Source organism: Aplysia californica, unplaced genomic scaffold, assembly GCF_000002075.1.
Source record: "Aplysia californica isolate F4 #8 unplaced genomic scaffold, AplCal3.0 scaffold00255, whole genome shotgun sequence".
Classification (NCBI taxonomy): domain Eukaryota; kingdom Metazoa; phylum Mollusca; class Gastropoda; order Aplysiida; family Aplysiidae; genus Aplysia; species Aplysia californica.
Window position 1 is genome coordinate 520899 of NW_004797525.1, and position 21272 is coordinate 542170.

Below are 21272 nucleotides of genomic sequence, written 5' to 3' on the forward strand. Positions count from 1 at the left end.
GGGGCCTGACTCACCGACTTGGATCTTGTAGAGTGTGGAGAAGAGGACGACGAAGAAGGTGGTGGAGTACTTCCCAGCATTCACGATGTGCGGGAACTTGAGCTTGGTGTCGCGGTAACGCCGCAGACACTGGGCGAAGCGGAACCAGGCGGGAAGGCAGGTGATGATGGCGCGGATGCCGTAGATGTTCCTATTGCACACAGCCTTGCCTGTACACGGCACATGAGGAACACGGCACATGGGGAACACGGCACATGAGGGAAGAGGAGAAGAAAATGTTTAAGAATCTTTTTCGTTTTTTTTTTTAGTAAGAGTTTTACGGCACTTGCAACACAACAAGGTCATAAGAGTGCATAGGATTAGAGGTGTTGCAAACGGCGTAAGAAAGACACAAAAGAAGGAGGGGATATAAGGACGAGAGATGTTTGACAGGAAAGAAGGAGAAAACCACCTGCATGCAAGAATCTGGGTATTGGGGATGAAATCACAATATGAATAAAATCTCAGTATGCCAAATTATTAGCCGGGAAACATGTAACTATGAAAAATAAGACTTAACAGGGGTGGAGGGGAGGCGAGGAGGGAAGGGGAGGAGAGAAGGAAACAATCAGGCACTCACGGTTTTCCCCGAGCCAGTCCACCTCGAAGGCGTAGAAGCAGATGAGGAACTCAAAGTCCAGCAGCACCGTGGCCAGGCTGTTGAGCTGGTCCGCCAGCCAGAAGTCGGCGAACCCCACGTGGTGGAACGGTGCCGTGAAGATGCGGTACTGGAACGACACAACGACAATGGACAATCATTTGTGAGGCATTGGTGGCCAAGTGGTTAGGCTACGGGACTCATAATCGTGAGGTTGCAGGTTCCGGGGTTCGAGCCGCGGGCCCGACGTTGTGTCCTTGGGAAAGGCACTTTACATGAATTTTCCTCACTTCACCCAGGTGGGAATGGGTACCCATCTATAGACAGTGAAAGATTTTGTCAGTTTGTTAGTATTTGAGCGCTTAACCAGCTGCTTGCACTGTATGCTTCCCAGGAAGCTGAGAATGTTTCTGAGTGTTCTATGGTCTGCTGGGGTACTAATATAGTGTAAAGCGCGTAGAGCTTGCTTTCGAGTGGGGATATGCGTTATACAAATGCTATTTATTATTTATCATTATATTGGTGAAATAATGAAATTTTACAAAACATTTTTCCATCCGTTAGGCAATTTTGAAGGGGGGGAGGTTGTAGGTTGTTTTTTGGCTAAACACCTTTGCTGTGAATAAGTAATGATTACAGTGTGGACTTTACTGCAAAATGTTAATAAAAAGACATACAAAATGTAAATTTACAGGTTCCACGGCCACTCAAGCTTTGGAAATCACCAAACTTTGGCGGTCATTTCCTCGCTAAATTTACCTCTGAAACCAGTCGAAAGGAAAATGAACCTGCTTCAAGTTGACATCTATAACTCTATATGCCCAAAAATTTACAAGCATCTGATTCCTTCGCATCTCGACACATATTATTATTACTAATATTATTATTATCATTATCATTATCATTTTTACTACTTCTTCTTCTTCTTCCACTTTCTCGATGACAGCAGCTAGACAGTCAGTCCGATGTCGTGCACAAACTGTGCAGTCCACTATTATTACTACTAGTAGTGGTAGTAGCAGCAGTAGTAGCAGTACAAGTAGTAGAAATAGTCTCAGTAGCAGCAGCAGTAGTAGTAGTAGTAGTAGTAGTAGTAGTAGAAGTGGTAGTGGTGGCAGTGGTAGTTTTAGGAGTAGTAGTAATTAAACAGTATCAGTAGCAGCAGTAGTAGTAGTAGTAGTAGTGGTAGTAGTAGTGGTAGTAGTAGTAGTCGCAGCAGTAGCAATAAAAGTAGCAGTAATAGTAGCAGTAGCAGTAAAAGTAATAGTAGCAGTAGCAGTAGTAGCAGCATAAGAAGCAGTAGCAGTAGCACTAGTAGAAGCGGTCGTCCCTTACACCAGCACTAGCAGTAGTAGCGGTCGTCGCTTACAGAAGCACTCACCAGAATGCGGAGCAGCCACATGCGGGCGCGGTAGTAGAAGAACTTGAGTGGGTTGATCAGCGCGAGGATGAGGAAGCCAGCCAGAGCCAGGGGCATGGACATGGGAGGTAACCCGATAAACTCGCTGTACAGGTACGCCAGCACGCTGAATGCCCAGATCACTCCCAGGAAAGAAGCAAGCTGGAAAAGATTCGAAAAGAAAAAGGTTCAGGTTTTTTTTAAGGGGGATTGGCGGGGGGGGGCCCCGAAAGTCCTGATTCGGCTCAAAACTATGGATTTTAAGTTGTAGGCATTTTTAGCTTCTTCAGCCTCTCTTACAACTATTTCATTGCGTAAGAACACCCAAAAGTCTTATTTCTTCCCATACCGGGCATGTTTGTCACCACAATTTTCTCATAAAGTCGATCTTTTATTTTTCTTTATTGCCCGTTTTTTCGAAACATGTTTTTTTTTATATACTTTTTTGAAAACTCGACTATTTTTCATCCAATCTTCATGAAATTTTCACAGAATGAAGAAAAGATGTAATACTAAAAATTTCTGTGAAGAATTTTCGATGTATGAAATAGATTTTTGTTGGTGATGTTTGGAGTGTGGATTTTCACAGATTTTTTGCAAACATGAATACTACATCAGAAAATAATTCATTAAAAATTTTCTAGTGAAGTTTAGACAAAATTCCTCGCAGAAGTTTGTAGATCTATTGTCTGCCAAGATGCATGCAAAAAAATTATTTATTTCCATGAAAAATAAGTGCGGTATTAATTACGCAAGACATGTCAACAAAATCCAATATAGCCGCCGTATCCATGGAAATGAATTTTTTCTCTCAAATTTGATTGTGGATTATAAGACTCCTTACTATGCTTGTTATATGTGTGAAATTTGGTAACATTCATTTGGTCCACTAATAAGCAAAATAGCCTTCAGAAGCCGCCCCTCTCCTCCCCCCCCTCCCCCCCCCCCCAAAGCCAAGAATGTTTCTGAGCGTTCTCGGACCTGCTTGGGTAACAATAAATATAGAATATAGACTGTAAAGTGGATAGAGCTCGCTGTTGAGTGTGGATTTCTTCATATGTGCTATACAAATGCTTAGTTCTATCTATTATTATTGCCCATCAACCGACTGCAAACAAATCAGACCTCAGCTGTGGGTGGTTGGCGGGTGCTCTGGTGCGGTCTGCTTTTTGTTTCCTATCAAACATGTATCGTCTTTATCTCCCCTTTTTCTTTTTTAAGTTTGTTACTCTCTTGTAACACCTCTAATCTTCTGGCGCTCATATGACTTTATACAGTTGCGAGCGCCGTTAAACCTCTACTAAAAGAAACAAGACCTCAGCTTCAGCTTTCAGAGTACAAATGCAAATATGTGTGCATGTTTGCATGACACATCCATGCATGAGCCTGTGTGTTGAAGAAGGTTTTTAAAAAATTAGGAGCACAACATTATTATTGAGAAGCCAGGGAAAGAAAAAAATCCCAGATTCTGAGGAGGAGAAGAGAAAGCGGAGAAGAAACCTACCTCCAAAAGCTGAGCGTGCGACAGATGATTACGAGGATCGATTTCAAAGATGAGCACGTGATTGACCCCCGATGACCTCCAGCCGTAGGTGTTGACCCCCAGGAGGAAAAGGTCAAAGATGATGAGGAACATGCCCCGGTACATCTGTAGGGCGGCCTCCCAGTCAGCCGAGCGGTCAACGAAGTTTGCTAGACAGAGACAGGAAGTACAACGTTAGAACGAGGCATCGGTAGCCTAGTATAATGATGAATAATAAACAATAATTAAATAAATAATTAATCAATTGCACTTAATCGATCCCCTTGGGGAAAAATTTTTTTGTTTTTTTAATAGAGGCTTTTACGGCGCTCGCAACTGCATAAAGTCATATGAGCGCCAAGGGGTGGATATCAACAGAGAAGTCCTTACAGGTAATCGGGCTTACTCTGCTCACCTTTCTTACTTTAACAGCACAAAGTCCGCTTCGATTATCAAGGCACCCCAACAATAGCGGATCACAAGAGTGTGTCACAAAAGAAGCAGAAGAAAACGATGATAGTAAGGATTAGGAAAGAAAAAGCAGCAGTTCCCTGTTGTAGTTCATGCACAGTTATGAGCGTGACACTGTTGGATCAGCCCATTTACAACTTTACTGCGCATTAGAACAAGAAATGTCCCCCCTTTGGGAATGGCCTAGAGACACCCCAGTGACCACCCATCTAAACCCTGTGTCGATGACACCTAACTAGGCTCTAGACACCCCAGTGACCACCCATCTAAACCACGTGTCACCGACACCTGATTAGGCTCTCGGACTCGCAACCGTCAGCATTCAGCAGAACTTCTCATTCTCACTTCCATCATTTTTTGCTAGCTTTTTGCTTAACAAAGAGAAGTCATACATTCATGATTTCCACATTTTCAACCAACTGGAAACACACCAGACCTTTCTACATTTTCACCTCCTGCATGCAAACTAAATTTGATGTGATGTATGACGCGACTACATGTGAAGCGTGCTGACATAATGAGTTACTTCTCGGATTCAAGCCTTAAGGAAATAGATACACCTCACTTATAGGTGGGGCTTTTACAATATATAAGTATGAAATAATAAAAGACAGGTTACAGTTAAAGTATATTGCATCAATAGAAAATCTACAAACTTGACCTTAATGTCGATTTTGGGCCAATACCTCCATTTGTGGAAAGCGAGAAGTAACTCATTTTGTCAGCTCACCTCACACATTCTTATATATCCTGGGCCAGGAACAGCAGTTTAGCAAGGCTGTATTCAATGAGTAAAAATCTAACCCCCCAAAACAATTCCAAGAAAACAGGCTCAAAATCCCATGTTCAAAGAGTTAAAATATAAAAGATGATAAACATTTGTAAGGCAAATTATAGTTTGTTGCTTGGTTAGTTTAGTTTTAGTAAAGGTTTTACGGCGCTCGAAACTGCATAAGGTCATATGAGCGCCAGAAGGTTAGAGGTGTTACAAGAGAGTAACAAACATAAAAAAGAAGGGGAGAAAAGAACGACAGATGTTTGATAGGAAAAAAGGAGCAAACCACACCAGAGCACCCGCCAACCATTTGTTGCTTTATAAACTCGAGAGACAATTCAGAATGTAATGTAGCACTACACCCACCCATCTCACCTGACACAATGATCACAATGATCAGGACCATAAACATGCCGATGAACAGACCCATCTTGAAGTTGGTCCACGGATGTTGCTGGAGAGGAAAAACAAAAGTACAGAAATAAGTAAGTACATCAAATTTGGATCCGGAAAACCTTCTGTTCTTTGCTTTACCAACAGTTTTACGCCACTAACAACACAAATCGGTCCCTGTCGTTTTACGCAAGAAAAATTCTGAAATTATGCAAACTGAGCCCAAAAATGTGAAATTATGCGATTCTGTTAGATTTAACAAAGAATGATAGGAAAATAATCAGAAATTATGTAAAAAATGATCAAATTTTGCTAAATTATGCGGGGTACATAAAACCAAGGGGACAGACAAATAGATTATCTAAGTGTCGAAGATTAGAGGTGTTACTAGAAGGTAATATAAGAAAAGAAGGAGGAGAGATAACGATAAGAGATGTTTGACAGGAAAAAATGAAAAAACCTCAATAGAACGAACACCCGCCAACCACCCACTGTAAACTTTTTTTCTGGACATAATACGAAACCTAACACTTATTCAAAAGATCTTGGTAAGGCATCCATTAGGAGAACTATGAGAGCTGATTATAGCATGAATCAGCCCAATTACAATTACAATTCTACTGTGCACAAGGGAGTGAATGACAAGCCTGCAAGATGGCGCTCCCGCCAGCTGTTGCCGAGGGATGTCAGTTACCAACCGACAAACCAAGACGACAGCTGCAGAATGCGTCGACCCACCTGGAACACCAGGACCTCAACAACCCTGCTGGGACATTTCAGTGACCCACTTTCAGCACTTTTCAAGGACCCCCGGGGCAAGTGTTGAGTTCCTGCATGCTGTCGGCATCGCTAACCGTTTATGACCCCACAATGCCAGAAGAAAGAGAGAGAGAGAGATTGTGCATAAGAACATGGTTGATGTTCCCCCTTTGGGAACGGCCTAAAGACACTTCAGTTAGTAGCCCCACCCCAGGATTGGGGGTGGAATTATAACGACACTGTCAAAGACTTGCCTCAGACAACCACTTTCCTCCCTAGCAATGGGTGGCCATCGTGGACAATTTACACTGGAAAATCTTAATTACTTGACCAGCTCTCCAAAGGACGGACAAAACATAGAAAATCTACAATTCAAAATTTGAACTGCAGCCTTTTACCTCATCACCAAGAGGGGGCACCCGGAGTCTCTTCATGGCTTTGGAGCGGTCACCTCCCTCCAGCTCACTGGTCACACTTTGCTGAGAGGTACAGAAAATCAGATGATAATAAAAATAATAATACCAATAATAATAATAATAATAATAATAATAATAAAATAGCAATAATAAAAAATAATAATCATAATAATAATATCAATAATAATAATAATAGATTAATCCTATTATTGATAATAATAATAATAATAATAATAATAATAATAATAATAAAAATAATATAACAATAATAACAATAAAAATAATAATAATAGATAGCGTTTAAATAGCCGATATCCACTCTAATGACAGCAAACTCTTTTATTCTTTTAAGGTGAAGTTTTGATAAGCAAAAAAACCAGTATAATTTTGACAAATAATTTTTTTAAAACAGTAGAAATTTAATTTTAAAAAACTTAGAAATTTTAATACGAAGAGAAAACGGTTCAATTTTGATTTTAAAAACAGTTAAATTATTATTATTAGAAAAAAAAAACCAGGTCATAAACCGGCACCTCCACATCCTTGATGAGATGGTCCACTTCCTTGTTGGTGTAGAACGGAGCAGTCTCCACGTGTGCCTGCCGCCACTCTGCCCCGTGGGTCGTCTGCAACATCTGAGAGGCACAGGAAGGAAAAGAGAATGCTTGAAAGACACTGGCCGAGTTTAGTTTTGTTTTGTTTTAGTCAAGAGTTTTGCGGCACTATTATTAGTGCCAAAGATTAGAGAAATTACCACAGAGTGCCATAAAAAGTGGGTAAGAGATCAAGGGGAAGACCGCATGGAACCTGGAGAAGAATCACAGAAATCGATGTACAGAAAAGTGGGAAGACATGGAATAACATCAAGAGGCTAGCCCAGGATAGGGAAAGGTGGAAAGTGTTTGTCCGTGGCCTATACCCTGGTGCAGGGTGAGAAAGGCAATGATGATGATGACCATAAAAAGTAAAGAGGTTTCAGTTTAATTTTAGTGAGGGTTTTACTATTTACTGCCCTTGCACAACGCACAAAAAGGTCAATTTAGTGCAGAAGATTGGAGGTGTGCCTAGAGAGTAACATATAAAGGAAAAAAAGACAAATGTGTCGTGGGTGGTTGGCGGGTGCTCTGGTGTGGTTTGCTTCTTCTTTCCAATAAGACATCTATCGTTCTTATCTCCCCTTCCTCTTTTTTTATGTTTGTTACTGTCTTGTAACACTTCCAATATTCTGCCGCTCATATGACCTTATGCAGTTGCGAGCGCCGTAAAACTCCTACAAAAACAAAGACAAATGTGTCACGTCGTGGTGGAATCAGGCGCTCGTCAGTTTTTGGGCATGTGGAGTTATCGATATCATGTGAAAGCTGATTTATTTGCCTTGCTTCCAATGAAATAAATATTCATTTATCTCGAATAGAACTCAAGATATCTGTTTGAAGGAAGTGAAGTCGCCTGGTTTCAGTAGTGAAACTAGCGAGAAAATGGCCACCAAAGTTTGGTAACTCCAATAGCTAAAGAGTCTTTGAAAACTAAAAAATGACAAATTTTATGCCTTAAATCAATGTTTTGTAGTAGAATTCATGTGGAAATGTGTTTTTATATGGACTTAAAAGAGGTTAAGTCAAAAAACAAAAAAACCAATTGATCAAAATTTCCATACTGATCGAAAAATGCCTGTTTCTCCGATTTTTTTATTTTGACGAGCGCCTGACTTCACCACGCTGCCTCACAAATAGATGTTTGACAGACAAGAAGAAGAAAACCCCGCCAGAGCACGAGAAATGAGAAAACACACACAGAAGTGAGTGAGGAAACTTGACTACATGACAGTAGCTCATGCAGCACACTCACCTTGTCGTGCTTCTTGAGAATCTTCCGGAATCCGGTGAAGTTGAGCGTCTGGTAGTTCTGCAGTAGGACCAGGCTCAGGTAGAACTCGGAGAAGGCCAGCTTCAGGTCGTGCAGCTTCCGCATGGAGGACATGGCCTGACCTTTCACCTCTTTGTCCTGCTCCACAGATATAAGTAGCCGAGTGAGTAGTGAGTTTATTAGTATAAACGCTATCTATTATGTCTTTTATCATATCATCATTAGTATAATTTATTGTTGTTATTATTGTTATATTATTATTATTATTGTTATTATTATTATTATCATTATCAATAATATGATTAATCTATTATTATGATGATTATTATTTTGTTGATTATTGCTATTTTATTAGTATTAATATTATCATTATTATTGGTATTATTATTTTTACTATTATCTGTTTTTCTGTACCCCTCAGCAAACTCACTAATGGTTTCGCCATTGACGAATGTATAACGATATTCTAGGACCACCTCTCTAACAGGATGACTCAAAAATATAGTCAAGAAGGGGTTGGTGACATCATAGGGGTAATGGTGGGTGATCACTGCGGTGTGTCCTTTAGCAAGACACTATAACACTAGCCCCCCCCCCCCCCCCCCCCCCCCAAAAAAATCAGGGTGCTGCTCAGATGTGAATAGCAAGGCATGTTTGGGACATTGTTCTGTCTTGCTGTAATATTGAGTATTTGTGAGGCAGTGTGGTGGAATCAGGCTCTCGTCAATATTTGGGCATGTAGAGTTATTGGTATCATCTTAAAGCTTGTTCACTTGTCTTTACTTGGATGAAAAAAATATCCATTTATCTTAAATACAAGTCGAGATATTTGCGAATGAAGGAGGTGGGGGTCACCTATTTTCAGAGGTGAAATTAGTGAGAAAATGGCCGCCAAAGATTAGTTATTTCCTTAGTATAAGAGTCCGTGGTAACTGAAAATTTACATTTTTTGTGTCTTTAATCAATGTTTTTCCGAAAAATCCACAGAGAAATGAGTTCTTAAAAGGGCATGAAAGGTGTTGAGCAAAAAATTAAAAAATTGATAAAAATTCACAAACCTGCCGAAAAATGCAAGTTTCTTCACTTTGATTATTTTGACGAGAGCCTGATTCCACCACGCCGCCTCACATTTGGTATTTTTGCTTGTGTATCTGTGTGTTTAATTATGTGTTTATGTACATATGTTCGCATTTGTTATCAAAATTTCCCCCATCAAATCAATAAAATGTAATTTACAGATCTATTTTAAGATTTTTTTTTTTTTGGTCAGAAAAACAAATCTATTTTTTACATTTTTTCAAAATATAATTTGTCAGAGAAACAAACAAACAGAGGCTGACCTTGAAGAGCTGTAAGTTGGCCACGCTGGTGCGACGTCGTCGTAGCTGTGTGTGTCGCTGGTGGTGCTGGTGGTGTGTCAGGAACACCTGCAGCTCCGCCTTCAAGTTGGCGTACTTCCTGTTGGCCTCTGACAGTTTCTCTGTTGATCAACGTACCACAAGGTTTCATAATCACCTCTCTAACAGTTTCTCCATTGATGAACGTAGAACAATATTCTAGGACCACCTCTCTAACAGTTTCTCCATTGATGAGCGTATTACAATATTCCAAGATCACCTCTCTAACAATTTCTCCATTGATGAACATATTTATCAATATTTTAGGATCACTTTTCTAACAGTTTCTCCTTTGATAAACGTAGAACAATATTCTAGGATCACCTCTCTAACAGTTTCTCTGTTGACAAACGTACCACTACTTTTCATCATCATCTCTCTAACAGTTTCTCCGATGATTGACATACAACATTGTTTCATAAACAACCTCATCCAGGAGAGTGTTCACTAGACAGTATCTGTTAGAATGATTGCCAGTAAACCTACGAAACTATATTTTTCCAAAATACATAATCAGTGAACTCTTCAAATTTATTAAGCTAAAGATTTGTATTTTTCTTTAATTGCAGTTTCTTAATCTGTAGTATCCACTGCATGTGCTCGAGAAATATTTTCTAGAAATTCAAATTTTAAATATAGAAAAAAAAAGCAAGAAAACATACATTATTCATATAATTTTACAAAGAATGAAACACTTTTTTTTCTCTTCTGAAAAATGTTGCTTTCTAAGCATGTAACAGTTCAACACAGCTCATAGACGGTATACTAAATTTACGCCACATGAATCAGCCAGACACACGAAGAGGATTGAATACGGTGAGAGTGAAAAAAGGACTACACAAATATCTTTGAATACAGGGTTCCTGCCATGAACTTCCCACCACATTCAAGGAGATTTCAAGGAGGTTTCAAGGATAAATTTTAAAAATTCAAGGAGATTTGGTCAAGAAATTCATGCCCAAAGTCTATTTCCGATAAGCATAATTTGTCCGAAAGGAATCATAGTTTCGATTTAAAACAAAAACTTTGTTCATGTCCAATTTGGCAAAATTCAAGGAGTATTCAAGGAGGTTCTTCAAATTCAAGTAGTTTTCAAGGAGATTTTTCCTTGAATGTAAATTCGAGGACTCCTTGAATTCAAGGAGGCTGCAGGAACCCTGTTTGAAAAACACGATATAGTTCACTGAACTCATGCACAACATCACCACCTAGAATGTTTTTTTACCAACACTCTCTACATAAACAATGTGCACAAAGTCAAAAGTTTTCATTTGCATTCATCTCTGGAAACAAAGTTTAAACCAAATAACATTATTCAAATAATAATCTAAGAGTTGGACTCACCTAGGAAGAAGGTGTTGATTTTCGACAGCTCAGTATCACAAAACTGAAAAAACTTTTCCGCAAACCTGGCAAAGTAGCGCTGTATTGTGTTTGAGTCAGTCACTGAAAAGTATTTTAACCAAAAAAAACATTACAAATGTCTCAACATAAAAACAGCAACAGCTAATACTATAACAAACAGAGCGAAATCTTTTTCAGCAGCTTTTCATATACTTTTAAAAATCTGTTCAGTCCAGGAATTCTCCTCCTCTTCTACCTGATACTTGAATTCCTCACTATATATCAATTGTATCCATTGTTAGCAATATCCAGGGATGCCAAAAGATTTTTTATTAAAAAACCCTGAAATTGAGGGGAGCATCACACCTCACCTCACACAAACCTTGTAAAGTTTTCAAATGAGCACACAAAAACATCTCTCTTACCTACCCCCTTTCCTTTGCAAAGGTATGGGAACTTTGTTTCATCAATTCAGGTAATATTATATCTGTCTTGAGAAGAACGACCTTATGTCAGTGGCCTTGTTCTTCAGGGATGCCAACTGATTTTTGAAAAAAAAAAAAACAACTGAAAAAGCCAGAAAAACCTGAGATTTGGCATCCCTGAATATCATTGCTGACATTGTGTTCTAGTTCTAGCTTGTCTTTTGTTTTAGTTTTAGTAAGCATTTTACGGCACTTGCAACACAATAAGGTCATATAAGTGCCGAAGAATAGACGTGTTACAAGAGAGTAACATACACAATAAGGAGGAGAGAAAAGGACGATAGATGTTTGATAGGAAAGAAGGAGCAAACCACACCAGAGCACCCGCCAATCACCCACAAGCTTGTCTTCAGTTGGTACCAAGAATGAAAGAACCAGTTGAGAAAATAGCAACACCCAAGAGAAGTAGAAGAAGCACTCCAGAATACAAAGTAAAAAAGCAAAAAGAAATACGGTAAACACACAGAGCAGAATAGAACAAGACACACACAACAATATGTCATGACACACGTGAGCCATAACAAGATCAGCCTGTCTGTCAGTGAGTCTGTCTGTGTATGTCTGTCTGCCTATCTGTCCATCCATTCATCTGTCCATCCGTCTGCCGGTTTATCACTATCCGTCTACCTGTTTATCACTCTCCTAACTTTTTCCCCAAGTGCACCCATCTACATACACAAAAAAACAATCATGTTCCCAAATGCTCACATAATAATAATAATAATAATAAATAGCATTTGTATAGCGCATATCCCCGCTCAACAGCAGGCTCTATGCGCTTTACACTATATTATTACCCCAGCAGATCATAGAACACTCCGAAATATTCTCAGCTTCCCTGGAAGCATACAGTGCAAGCAGCTGATTAAGCGCACAAACACTAACAAACTGACAAGATCTTTCGCTGTCTATAGCCGGGTACCCATTCCCACCTGGGTGAAGTGAGGAAAATTCGTGTAAAGTGCTTTTCCCAAGAACACAACGTCGGGTCCCTGACGGGATTCGAACCCACGACCTTACGGTTGCGAGTCCGAGAGCCTAACCACTAGGCCACCGATACCAAATACACTAAGGCACAACTGATTTGTTTTAAACACACACACACACACACATACACACACACACACACACACACACACATACACACACACACACACACACACACACGCACACACACACACACACAAATTCTCACCCTCTGCAGAAGGAGCCTGCTCTTGCGCATCGTACAGCATTTCTTTCATCAACTGAGATTGAGAGAAAAAGAAAAAATACCAAATACAACAGTCTCCTCTACATTTTTTCTAGTAAACATCAAGTAAAAAAGAAGTTACTAACCCTTTAAGCCCAATTCGCGTATATTTTCAGCAGTGCTTGTACCTCCCACCATCCCAAGAGTGTATATCCTCAGTTTCGCAGGGTACCAAATTTGCACATTTTTCTAAATTAGCGAACCTAATTAAACTTTAATTTTCATAATATTGGTTCATTTACCTTTAAACATTGTTATATCTTATTATCTACTCTTCATTACAAAGATACTATACTGCTTTTTACAATGCATGCCTCTTTTTCTGAAATACCGTTGTATTGGCTGGGACTGTGGTCAGGGAGTGCACAAAAATGGCTGGGGCTGGAAGGGTTAACAAAGAACACGAGTACTCTGAGTACCTAGTAGAAGGTGAGCATTGGGGTGTCAGAAAGACCAATGAATATGTATTGAGTATTTCATATAGTGTAGATCTATATTGTATATTATTATGTATTTGCATGTGCTCACTCATAATGAAGTGTATGCGTGTGTGTGTATGACGAGAGAGAAGGTGTGTGTGAGTGTGTGTGTGTGTTTGAGTATGTGTTATGTGTATACGTGTGTGTGTGTGTGTGTGTGTGTGTGTGTGTGTGTGTGTGTGTGTGTATGTGTGTGTGTGTGCGAGTGTGTGTGTATTTGAGTATTTGTGTGTGTGAGAGTGTGCGTGTGTGTGTGCGTGCATGTGTTTGTGTATTTGTGTATGTGAGAGTGTGCGAGTGTGTGTGTGTAGGTGTGCGTTATTTCTTCTGGGTGTGCATATGAGCAGAGATTAGTATTTCACAGAAAGTACAGTCTTGTTCATTTATGAACTTGCATTTGCATCTGTTATAAAGCATCAAAAGTTGTATTCCCACACTTGAAGGCACTACTATAAAAAATCATCTACATCATTGCTATTATTACCAATGGACACAAACTTACATAAAGGGCCAATTTGCATTTCCTAAAATAGGTGGCCTAATTATAATATAAGAAAACGCTTTTCAAACCGTAATGAGCACTGTAATTTGAAATGCCTCTTCAGTGGAGAAAGTATTTCCTAACATAAGAAAGACTGCACACCGTTTCAAGGTCTGGGCACACCCCTCTTACTGCAAAAGAACCATGACTACTCTGACAACATACACAGCTCCGGAACCGATACTTAACATTTAAAAAATCTGCAATTTAAAAAAAGGGCAGTTATACGGGGGGAAAAGTTTTCTCTCAAATTATGAGCATGTCATACAAGATCCATTTTCCAAAATCAGCTCAGATTCAGGGACAGGAGTCGAAATCCTTAAAAAAGAGCATAGCAATAAGAAAATTACAAGAAAACAATAATGGTAATTGCATTTATAGAGAGATATAAATTAATTAATATCATAATGGCTCCTTAGGTCAGTGACAGACCATCTGGAACAGCTTTAAAGTTTGTTGGTGGTGGTTTTCCAGCCACTGTTCTCTCCTATGCAGTGTCCTTTTTTAGATATAAATGCAATTATGTTTATTTTAAGTGAAATGAATGAGTTTTACACCCCATTGCCCCATCAACACAATTTAGATCATTTAGGAGGCGGGCTTCCAACCTACCTGTCAAGGGCTGAGAGGGATACATCCCTGCAGAAAGACCAATATACTTGATAAAAATTTCTCCCGGACCCGATTGGGAATTGAACCCTGGTCTCCTGATCCTGTATGCCATAGTGAAGAGCCTAACCCCTTCACATCAGACGCCAGTAATTATCATTAATTATCATCAGACTTGCAAACCCAGTCAGGGACACTTAGTGTCGTGACATCGGATTACGCAACAACGCCCAAAAATGGCATCCAGTGAGACTGAACTTGATGTAGTGTAGAAAACGTCTTTTCAGATCCCACAACTGCCAAATCTGAAACAATCCTGGAAAATTTGGGACAGTTGGAAAGACTGTTTTAACTGTATAATCAGAAGAAAAAAAACCCAACAACCAAAAACATAGCAACAGCAGCGAAAAAAATTATGCAGAATTATCTGTGGGAGAAGCTCTCTCACCTCATACTGGATGTACTGTTTCCTCCACTCAGGGGTGATGTGGGCGCCAAGATGTTCCGCAAACTTCATCTTTGCTTATATCTCACTACTAGTCCACTAGATTTATTCAAATGGAAGTCTGACCATATATCAATCTTGATGTTGTTTCAGCCTAGTCCTCAGAAAAACATCATTCTTGCACAGATGCTGTAAAAGATAAAAGTCAGAATGAGCAATAACTGAAAACAGAGGTATCACGAAAGAAACAAAAGGAGCGTTTTACTCCAACAAAAGTTGCAGGGCTTATATATACAACAAAAGCTTCACCAAAAAGTAACATGATTCTAGTCTCTACTTTTTAACCCCCTCATTGCATCACACGAGACTGTCTAAACTTCTTGGCAAGACTAAAAAACAGGTCTGGCAGAGAAAGGTTAGAAGAGAAATTTGCTGAAGTCACAGACACAGCACACTGAGACAGGACAATAATAATAATAATACTAGATAGCATTTGTATTGCACAAATCCCCACTCAATAGCAAGCTCTATGCGCTTCACAATCTATACTATTACCCCAGCAGACCTGAGAGCATTCTGAAACAACCTCAACTTCCTGGGAAGCATGCAGTGCAAGCAGCCGTTTATAGGCGCTAAAACACTAACATACTGACAAGATCTTTCGCTGTCTAAGGCCGGGTACCCATTCCCACCTGTGTGAAGTGAGGAAAATTTGTGTAAAGTGCCTTACAATCACTGTAAAGTAAATATATAAGCTCTACTTTCAACTTCCTACAGCACCAACAGTGACGATGCTTCCAAAAAGCAAAGGTTGTCTGACAATTTGACCTCAGCAGCATGTTCCCCCACCCCCCCCTCCCAGTTCAGATGGGGATACCCGGCTGTACCACATAAAGTCTCTGTTTACAGGCCACAGTTCAGCTGTACAGAAAGCACAGCAATAGAAAGCATCAGGTTACAAGTTCTGCCCAGTGTGTGCTTACAACCGTGACCAAAGGTAACTGCTCCCTTGCTTCTCAGAGTCTTCACACAAAACATGATACCTCCTCACAAAAAGGGAGGGATTTCTCCCAGAGTATTAGTATACTTTAAGTTAGGCTTTACAGCATTTGCAACACAAATAGGTCAAATAAGTGCAAGAGATTAGAGCTGTTACTTGAGAAAAGCATACAAAGTAAAGAAGGAAGGGAGTTTAATAAAAACATTTTAAAAAACAATACAAACTAAAAAAAACACAAAATCTAAAAATGAAAAATAAGAGACATTTTCTTGCATTTCTTTACTGAAAAGTAGGAATAAGTAGTACTTCAAGTTCAAACATCTTCAACACATCCGTAGTGAGTCGGGTACACAAAATATCAAAGGAAAGAATATGTGTAATATTTCTATTACAAATTAGAAATGCTCCAACCTAATTTTTCAATGAGAAAGAAAACCTCATATCACAATCATAACACGACAGCATTCTCCATCAACTGAATTATTTAGTACAAAGGTACTAGATTGGAGGACAACATGCACAAAATTGACCACCACAATTTGTTGGCTGAAAGCAACTTTAGATGTCTGTTTATAAGTCTTGTAATGTGCAGCAACTTAAAACAATTTATTTTTTTGGCTTGGCTAACTTGTCCAGAGAATTAAGGAAACATTCAAAATCTCAACCCATTAAGAAAAATCATGTTGGCCTATTACAAAGGAGTAGAAAAATATCGAGCCGTAAAAATGCACTGCTTTAACTTTAGTGAAACACACACAAATGTTGATTTTAATTGACAGAAATCTCAGAATGGGACTGGAAATTGAGACCATACCAAAAATGTTTGTCAAAATCCTATATCTCTATAGCCACGAGTGCCTGGTATTCTGCCACCAAGAGGCAGAACACCATCACTGCACATTTCATCATTTTGATAAAAACACAACAACAGTGCAAGACTTTTATTATTGAGATCAGTCACTTCCATACAGAAATATATATATTTCACCACTTTAAAAACTATTATTTTAGATCATGTAAATTAGATATGTCATCTTGCCTTTCACATAAAAACAATGTGCGACTACAAGTATTATTATAAACCAATAAAACCAAAAAACTTAATTTTGTCAGATACACAGCTCTATCTAGGGACAGCAGTTTTTCCCCCCAACTCCCTCCAACTTAGTGAGCCACACCTACCATAAGCATCAGGGGAAGTGACATGGGAGATGATGTGTTGTCTCTTACTTTAAAACAAACTCTTGCTGACTTTGCAATACATTTTATTTATAAGCACATTACTCTACTTCTATTACAAGATTACGTCTGGCATCCAGGCGTTTTCAGAATGCACGTGGTGGTGACAGGACTCCCTTATCTATCTCGATCTGCAATCCGTCAAAAAAGTGCGGGAACAATGGACAGTCGGCTGCCAGTGAACACATCAAACACTATTTCAAGAAGGTACTTGTGTTTAGCTTAGAAGTACTTAGGCCTACATAGATTCAACTATATCTCAACATCTCGATCAAGTGCACTCAGTGACTCATTGCTCTTTTACATGTATCACGATGTTTCATGCCTGCACTTTTGTGCCAGCCGTGGGAACAGAAAGAAGAAGTTCACACTGCTGCAAGCAAATGTACGCCTTGTATATATGTTAAACAGCGCGGTGGAAACAGGCTCTCGTCAATTTTTGGGCATGTAGAGCTACTGGTGTCATCTTAAAGCTTGTTCACTTGTCTTTATTTGGATGAAAAAATATCCATTTATCTTGAATACAAGTCGAGATATTTGCGAAAGAAGGGGGTAGGGGTCACCTGTTTTCAGAGGTAAAATTAGAGAGAAAATGGCCGCCAAAGATTATTTATTCCCTTAGCTTAAGAGTCCGTGGTAACTAAAAATTTACATTTTTAGTACCTTGAATCAACGTTTTTCAGAAAAATTAACACAGAAATGAGTTCTTTAATGGGCATGAAAGGTGTTGAGCCAAAACACAAAAATTTAATAAAAATTCACAAACCTGTGGAAAAATGCAAGTTTCTTCATTTTGATTATTTTGACGAGAGCCTGATTCCACCACGCTGCCTCACATATATATACGTGGCTCATGACCAGTCTCATGGACACATTTGTCTGGTTTTTATAAATTAAAAAACATGTCATGATAAAATGCAGGACACCCAGTCCTGCATCTTAGCACAGACTTTGTGCGAACATGAATATTTTATAATCTGTTACAACGCAGGTCTAGTGCTTTAAAAATGCAAATCTCCCTTTCTCTTTCTCCTGTGCTCTCACTCAGTGGCCTAGTGGTTAGGCTCTCGGACTCGCAACCGTAAGGTCGTGGGTTCAAATCCCGTCAAGGACCCGACGTTGTGTCCTTGGGAAAGGCACTTTACACGAATTTTCCTCACTTCACCCAGGTGGGAATGGGTACCCGGCTATAGACAGCGAAAGATCTTGTCAGTTTGTTAGTGTTTGAGCGCTTAATCGGCTGCTTGCACTGTATGCTTCCCGGAAAGCTGAGAATGCTTCGGAGTGTTCTATGGTCTGCTGGGGTAATAATATAGTGTAAAGCGCATAGAGCCTGCTGTTGAGCGGGGATATACGCTATACAAATGCTTTCTATTATTATAATTATTATTACTCTCATTCTCTCTCTCTCTCTCTACATATAATATATATATATATTATATATATATATATATATATATATATATATATATTATATCAGATTACACATTTAATTCGTTTTTCAGACCAACAAAATTAATTATTTATACTGTTTTGTAACAATAGAATTTCCAGCCATCTCCATTGGCCTGAAAAAAAACCCCAAAGCCTACTAGATCTACTACCACCAGTATATCAATCTTAATTCTGGGTTGGGGTCAGGAGGGGTACGTAGGGTAGGGCTGGATTCTGCTCGGTTAATCGAAGGCTTGCAAAGCAGCGGACGTCTTACGCTAGAGGCTTGCGAGCAGGCTTGTGATTTGATTTGCCTCCCGCTTGCTACCGGAGGGAACTTCCGGTGAGTTGTGACTCGCGGACAGTCCTGCTGTACTGTGTCGTGACGTCGCGAACTCTCGTGGCAGTGGGCTCAGTACATATTACAGAAGATTCTCTGGTTATTTGCGTTGAGAGGCTTGCACCAAAAGTGCAAGATTGGTTGGGGTTTTTTCATAGTTCGGTTGTAAAAAAACAAAAAGATCTATTCAATGCACTTAAAAATTAATATTGGATCGGCTATTCTTATGATGTTAAGGCCTGTTTATTTTTAATGTGCACGAGCCAAGCGCTTTATCGTTGCACGCAAAAGACCTCAGTTCGATTCCCGTATGGGGAACAATTTTTACTGAGAACCTCCGTCTTTCTGCTTGGGCGTTGTTCCCTCTCAGCCCAGGTTGGCCCTGACATTGGGTTGAAGTAGGCCTAGCCCGTCTCCTAAGTGTTCTGTATTATGTCACTGTGAGTGTAACACATCTACAAAATAGGTTACATACATACGATACAAAAGCCAATCACAACGACCCCTGGAGTTTTCCATTTTAGGGTAATCTAAGTCAACTTATTCTTATTACTACCAGAAACCTAGGTCTCTGTTACTACAATACCACGCTCTCTCTCACTTATCCATTCGCTAAGCTGATCAACGGCGGGAAGTTAAAAATAACCAGCTCTCTACGCCTTGCACCAAAACAAGCCCAGCCTCTCCCTTCCTCCACGGTTCAAAGTTCACACAACGAGCAGTACTTGCTGTTTGAACACATCGAGCTGTCTTGTCGCCATCGAGCTGTCCTACGCCATCAAGCTGTACCGCGGCGTGCCGCTCGCTTGGTGTATCGAGACAGTACAAGTCAGCAGGTCAGGTTTCGAGCTTGTCCTGGGGCAAATCTCTAGGCCTAGCGCAAATCAGTACTGTGTGAATTGTGGGGCCTGTGGCTGCGGTCGGGACTTGAGGCTTGCGCAGGCCTTCGATTAATCGAGTAAACTACAGCGCCACGCCGCGCAGTGACTCTGTGGGCGAGATCTCTCACTCTCCCCCTCTCTCTTTTTCTGACGTAAGTGGCTTCGCGGATTGCAAGCAGGGTGGGGATGATGAGGGGGCCTGACACGAGTGGCTTCGCGGATTGCTAGTTGCTGTGGACTTGAAGTTTAGACTAGACCAAGGAGGTTACAGTTTGCGCTAGACTCAACTTATCATGCTAGTGATTTGATTTGATGATATTTTGACCTAGTGATTTGAGGCTTGTGACTTGAACTAGGGGCTTGTGAGCACGAGCGGGTTTGCTACCAGGGTACAGCCCTAACGTAGGGGTAGAGGGAGTAGGCTGGAAAGTACGAGTACGGTTCGGGTTAGGACTAGATAGATTAGATATCTAGAGTCTATGTCAGGGCTCCCCTTCTCAGGCCAACATAAGAGGTTCCTTCATCCTTTGGTATTCTATCTTCAGGGGAATTTAAACCTTTGTTTTAGAAACTTAAAGGGTTGTTGGATGTCTGAAAAACTCATCCTCAAAAGTAAATTATCTCCTAATTTTATAGAAGAATTTGTGCATGCAAACATTTAACTTACATGCATATTCACACAGACACACACAGAATGACCATGAGTAAGATTGAAAGCTAACGATTTTTAATTAACTGTAAGGTTTCAAAGTAAAAATAAGAAATAAGTAATATTGACTAGAATTAGAGTTGTGTTTACTTGGAGGGGAAGGGGGGGGTGGTGGTTGGGTCAATAAAAAATCAAATGAAGTTGACAAACCAAAAGGCATCAATTCCGACTGTAATACACAAAGAAAATAAACTGATTCATTATTTTCAGAGCCATCCCAGAGTTCGCATTCCAGTCTTTCTTGTTTAAAAAAAAAAAAATTTACGGTGGACAATTCATGTGTTTACTAGTGTTAAAGAAGGATGGGGGCAGACCTGCCACTCTATGAAATCTAAAAGTCAGGATCTCTGGTGGAAAAATTAGGATCAATGACAAATCACCAGAGTGACTGTCAAGCTGACTTAAAATTTTTCTATGGGTGTCTATATGCGCTCTGTGTGTGTGTATATGTGTGTGTGTGTGTGTTGCCAGAAACTGCGCACCTGATAAGTAGGTCGACAGCTTGTAGTGTCTGACAAAAAGTGACTGCCGCGCCGTGTATGTGTGTGTGAAATATTATCAATTGTCATATCATTGACTCGGCTTCGCGACAGAAAAAGGAAGGAATGATGCTCACCAGACGCACACCACACCTATGTGTTTTAAAGCGTAGGCAAACCCCAGAAATGAAATTTAAATTTTAAAGAGTAGGCTCGCGCACAACACCAAAACTTAAAGGGGGTAATCTGCAGGTTTATTGCGTAATGAACTCACATCTGTGCGTAATGAGGAGCCCTTTTATGTGTGTACTCTAAACTGGATTACCCAAAATTTCGGCGCTTTCCGGTACTTCCCACCCCGCAAATGTTCATTTTGTTATTCGCCGGTTTTGGCCCCAAG

The 21272-nt window shown here is 39.9% G+C and overlaps 1 protein-coding gene across 1 annotated transcript in view; it reads right to left on the minus strand.

The window, feature by feature from the left end:
• LOC101860501 (xenotropic and polytropic retrovirus receptor 1 homolog) overlaps positions 1 to 21272 on the minus strand; it is a 29154-nt gene that overhangs the window by 6505 nt on the left and 1377 nt on the right. Inside the window, exons 2-13 of the mRNA XM_005100660.3 lie at positions 14794 to 14979; positions 12660 to 12711; positions 10980 to 11081; positions 9579 to 9718; positions 8221 to 8376; positions 6906 to 7007; positions 6355 to 6435; positions 5180 to 5258; positions 3541 to 3728; positions 2019 to 2198; positions 620 to 767; positions 15 to 209 (exon numbers count right to left, since the gene is read on the minus strand). Of these exons, the coding sequence (XP_005100717.1) occupies positions 15 to 209; positions 620 to 767; positions 2019 to 2198; positions 3541 to 3728; positions 5180 to 5258; positions 6355 to 6435; positions 6906 to 7007; positions 8221 to 8376; positions 9579 to 9718; positions 10980 to 11081; positions 12660 to 12711; positions 14794 to 14862 (1492 nt within the window). The 5' untranslated portion in view covers positions 14863 to 14979. The remainder of the gene's footprint in view (positions 1 to 14; positions 210 to 619; positions 768 to 2018; positions 2199 to 3540; positions 3729 to 5179; positions 5259 to 6354; positions 6436 to 6905; positions 7008 to 8220; positions 8377 to 9578; positions 9719 to 10979; positions 11082 to 12659; positions 12712 to 14793; positions 14980 to 21272) is intronic.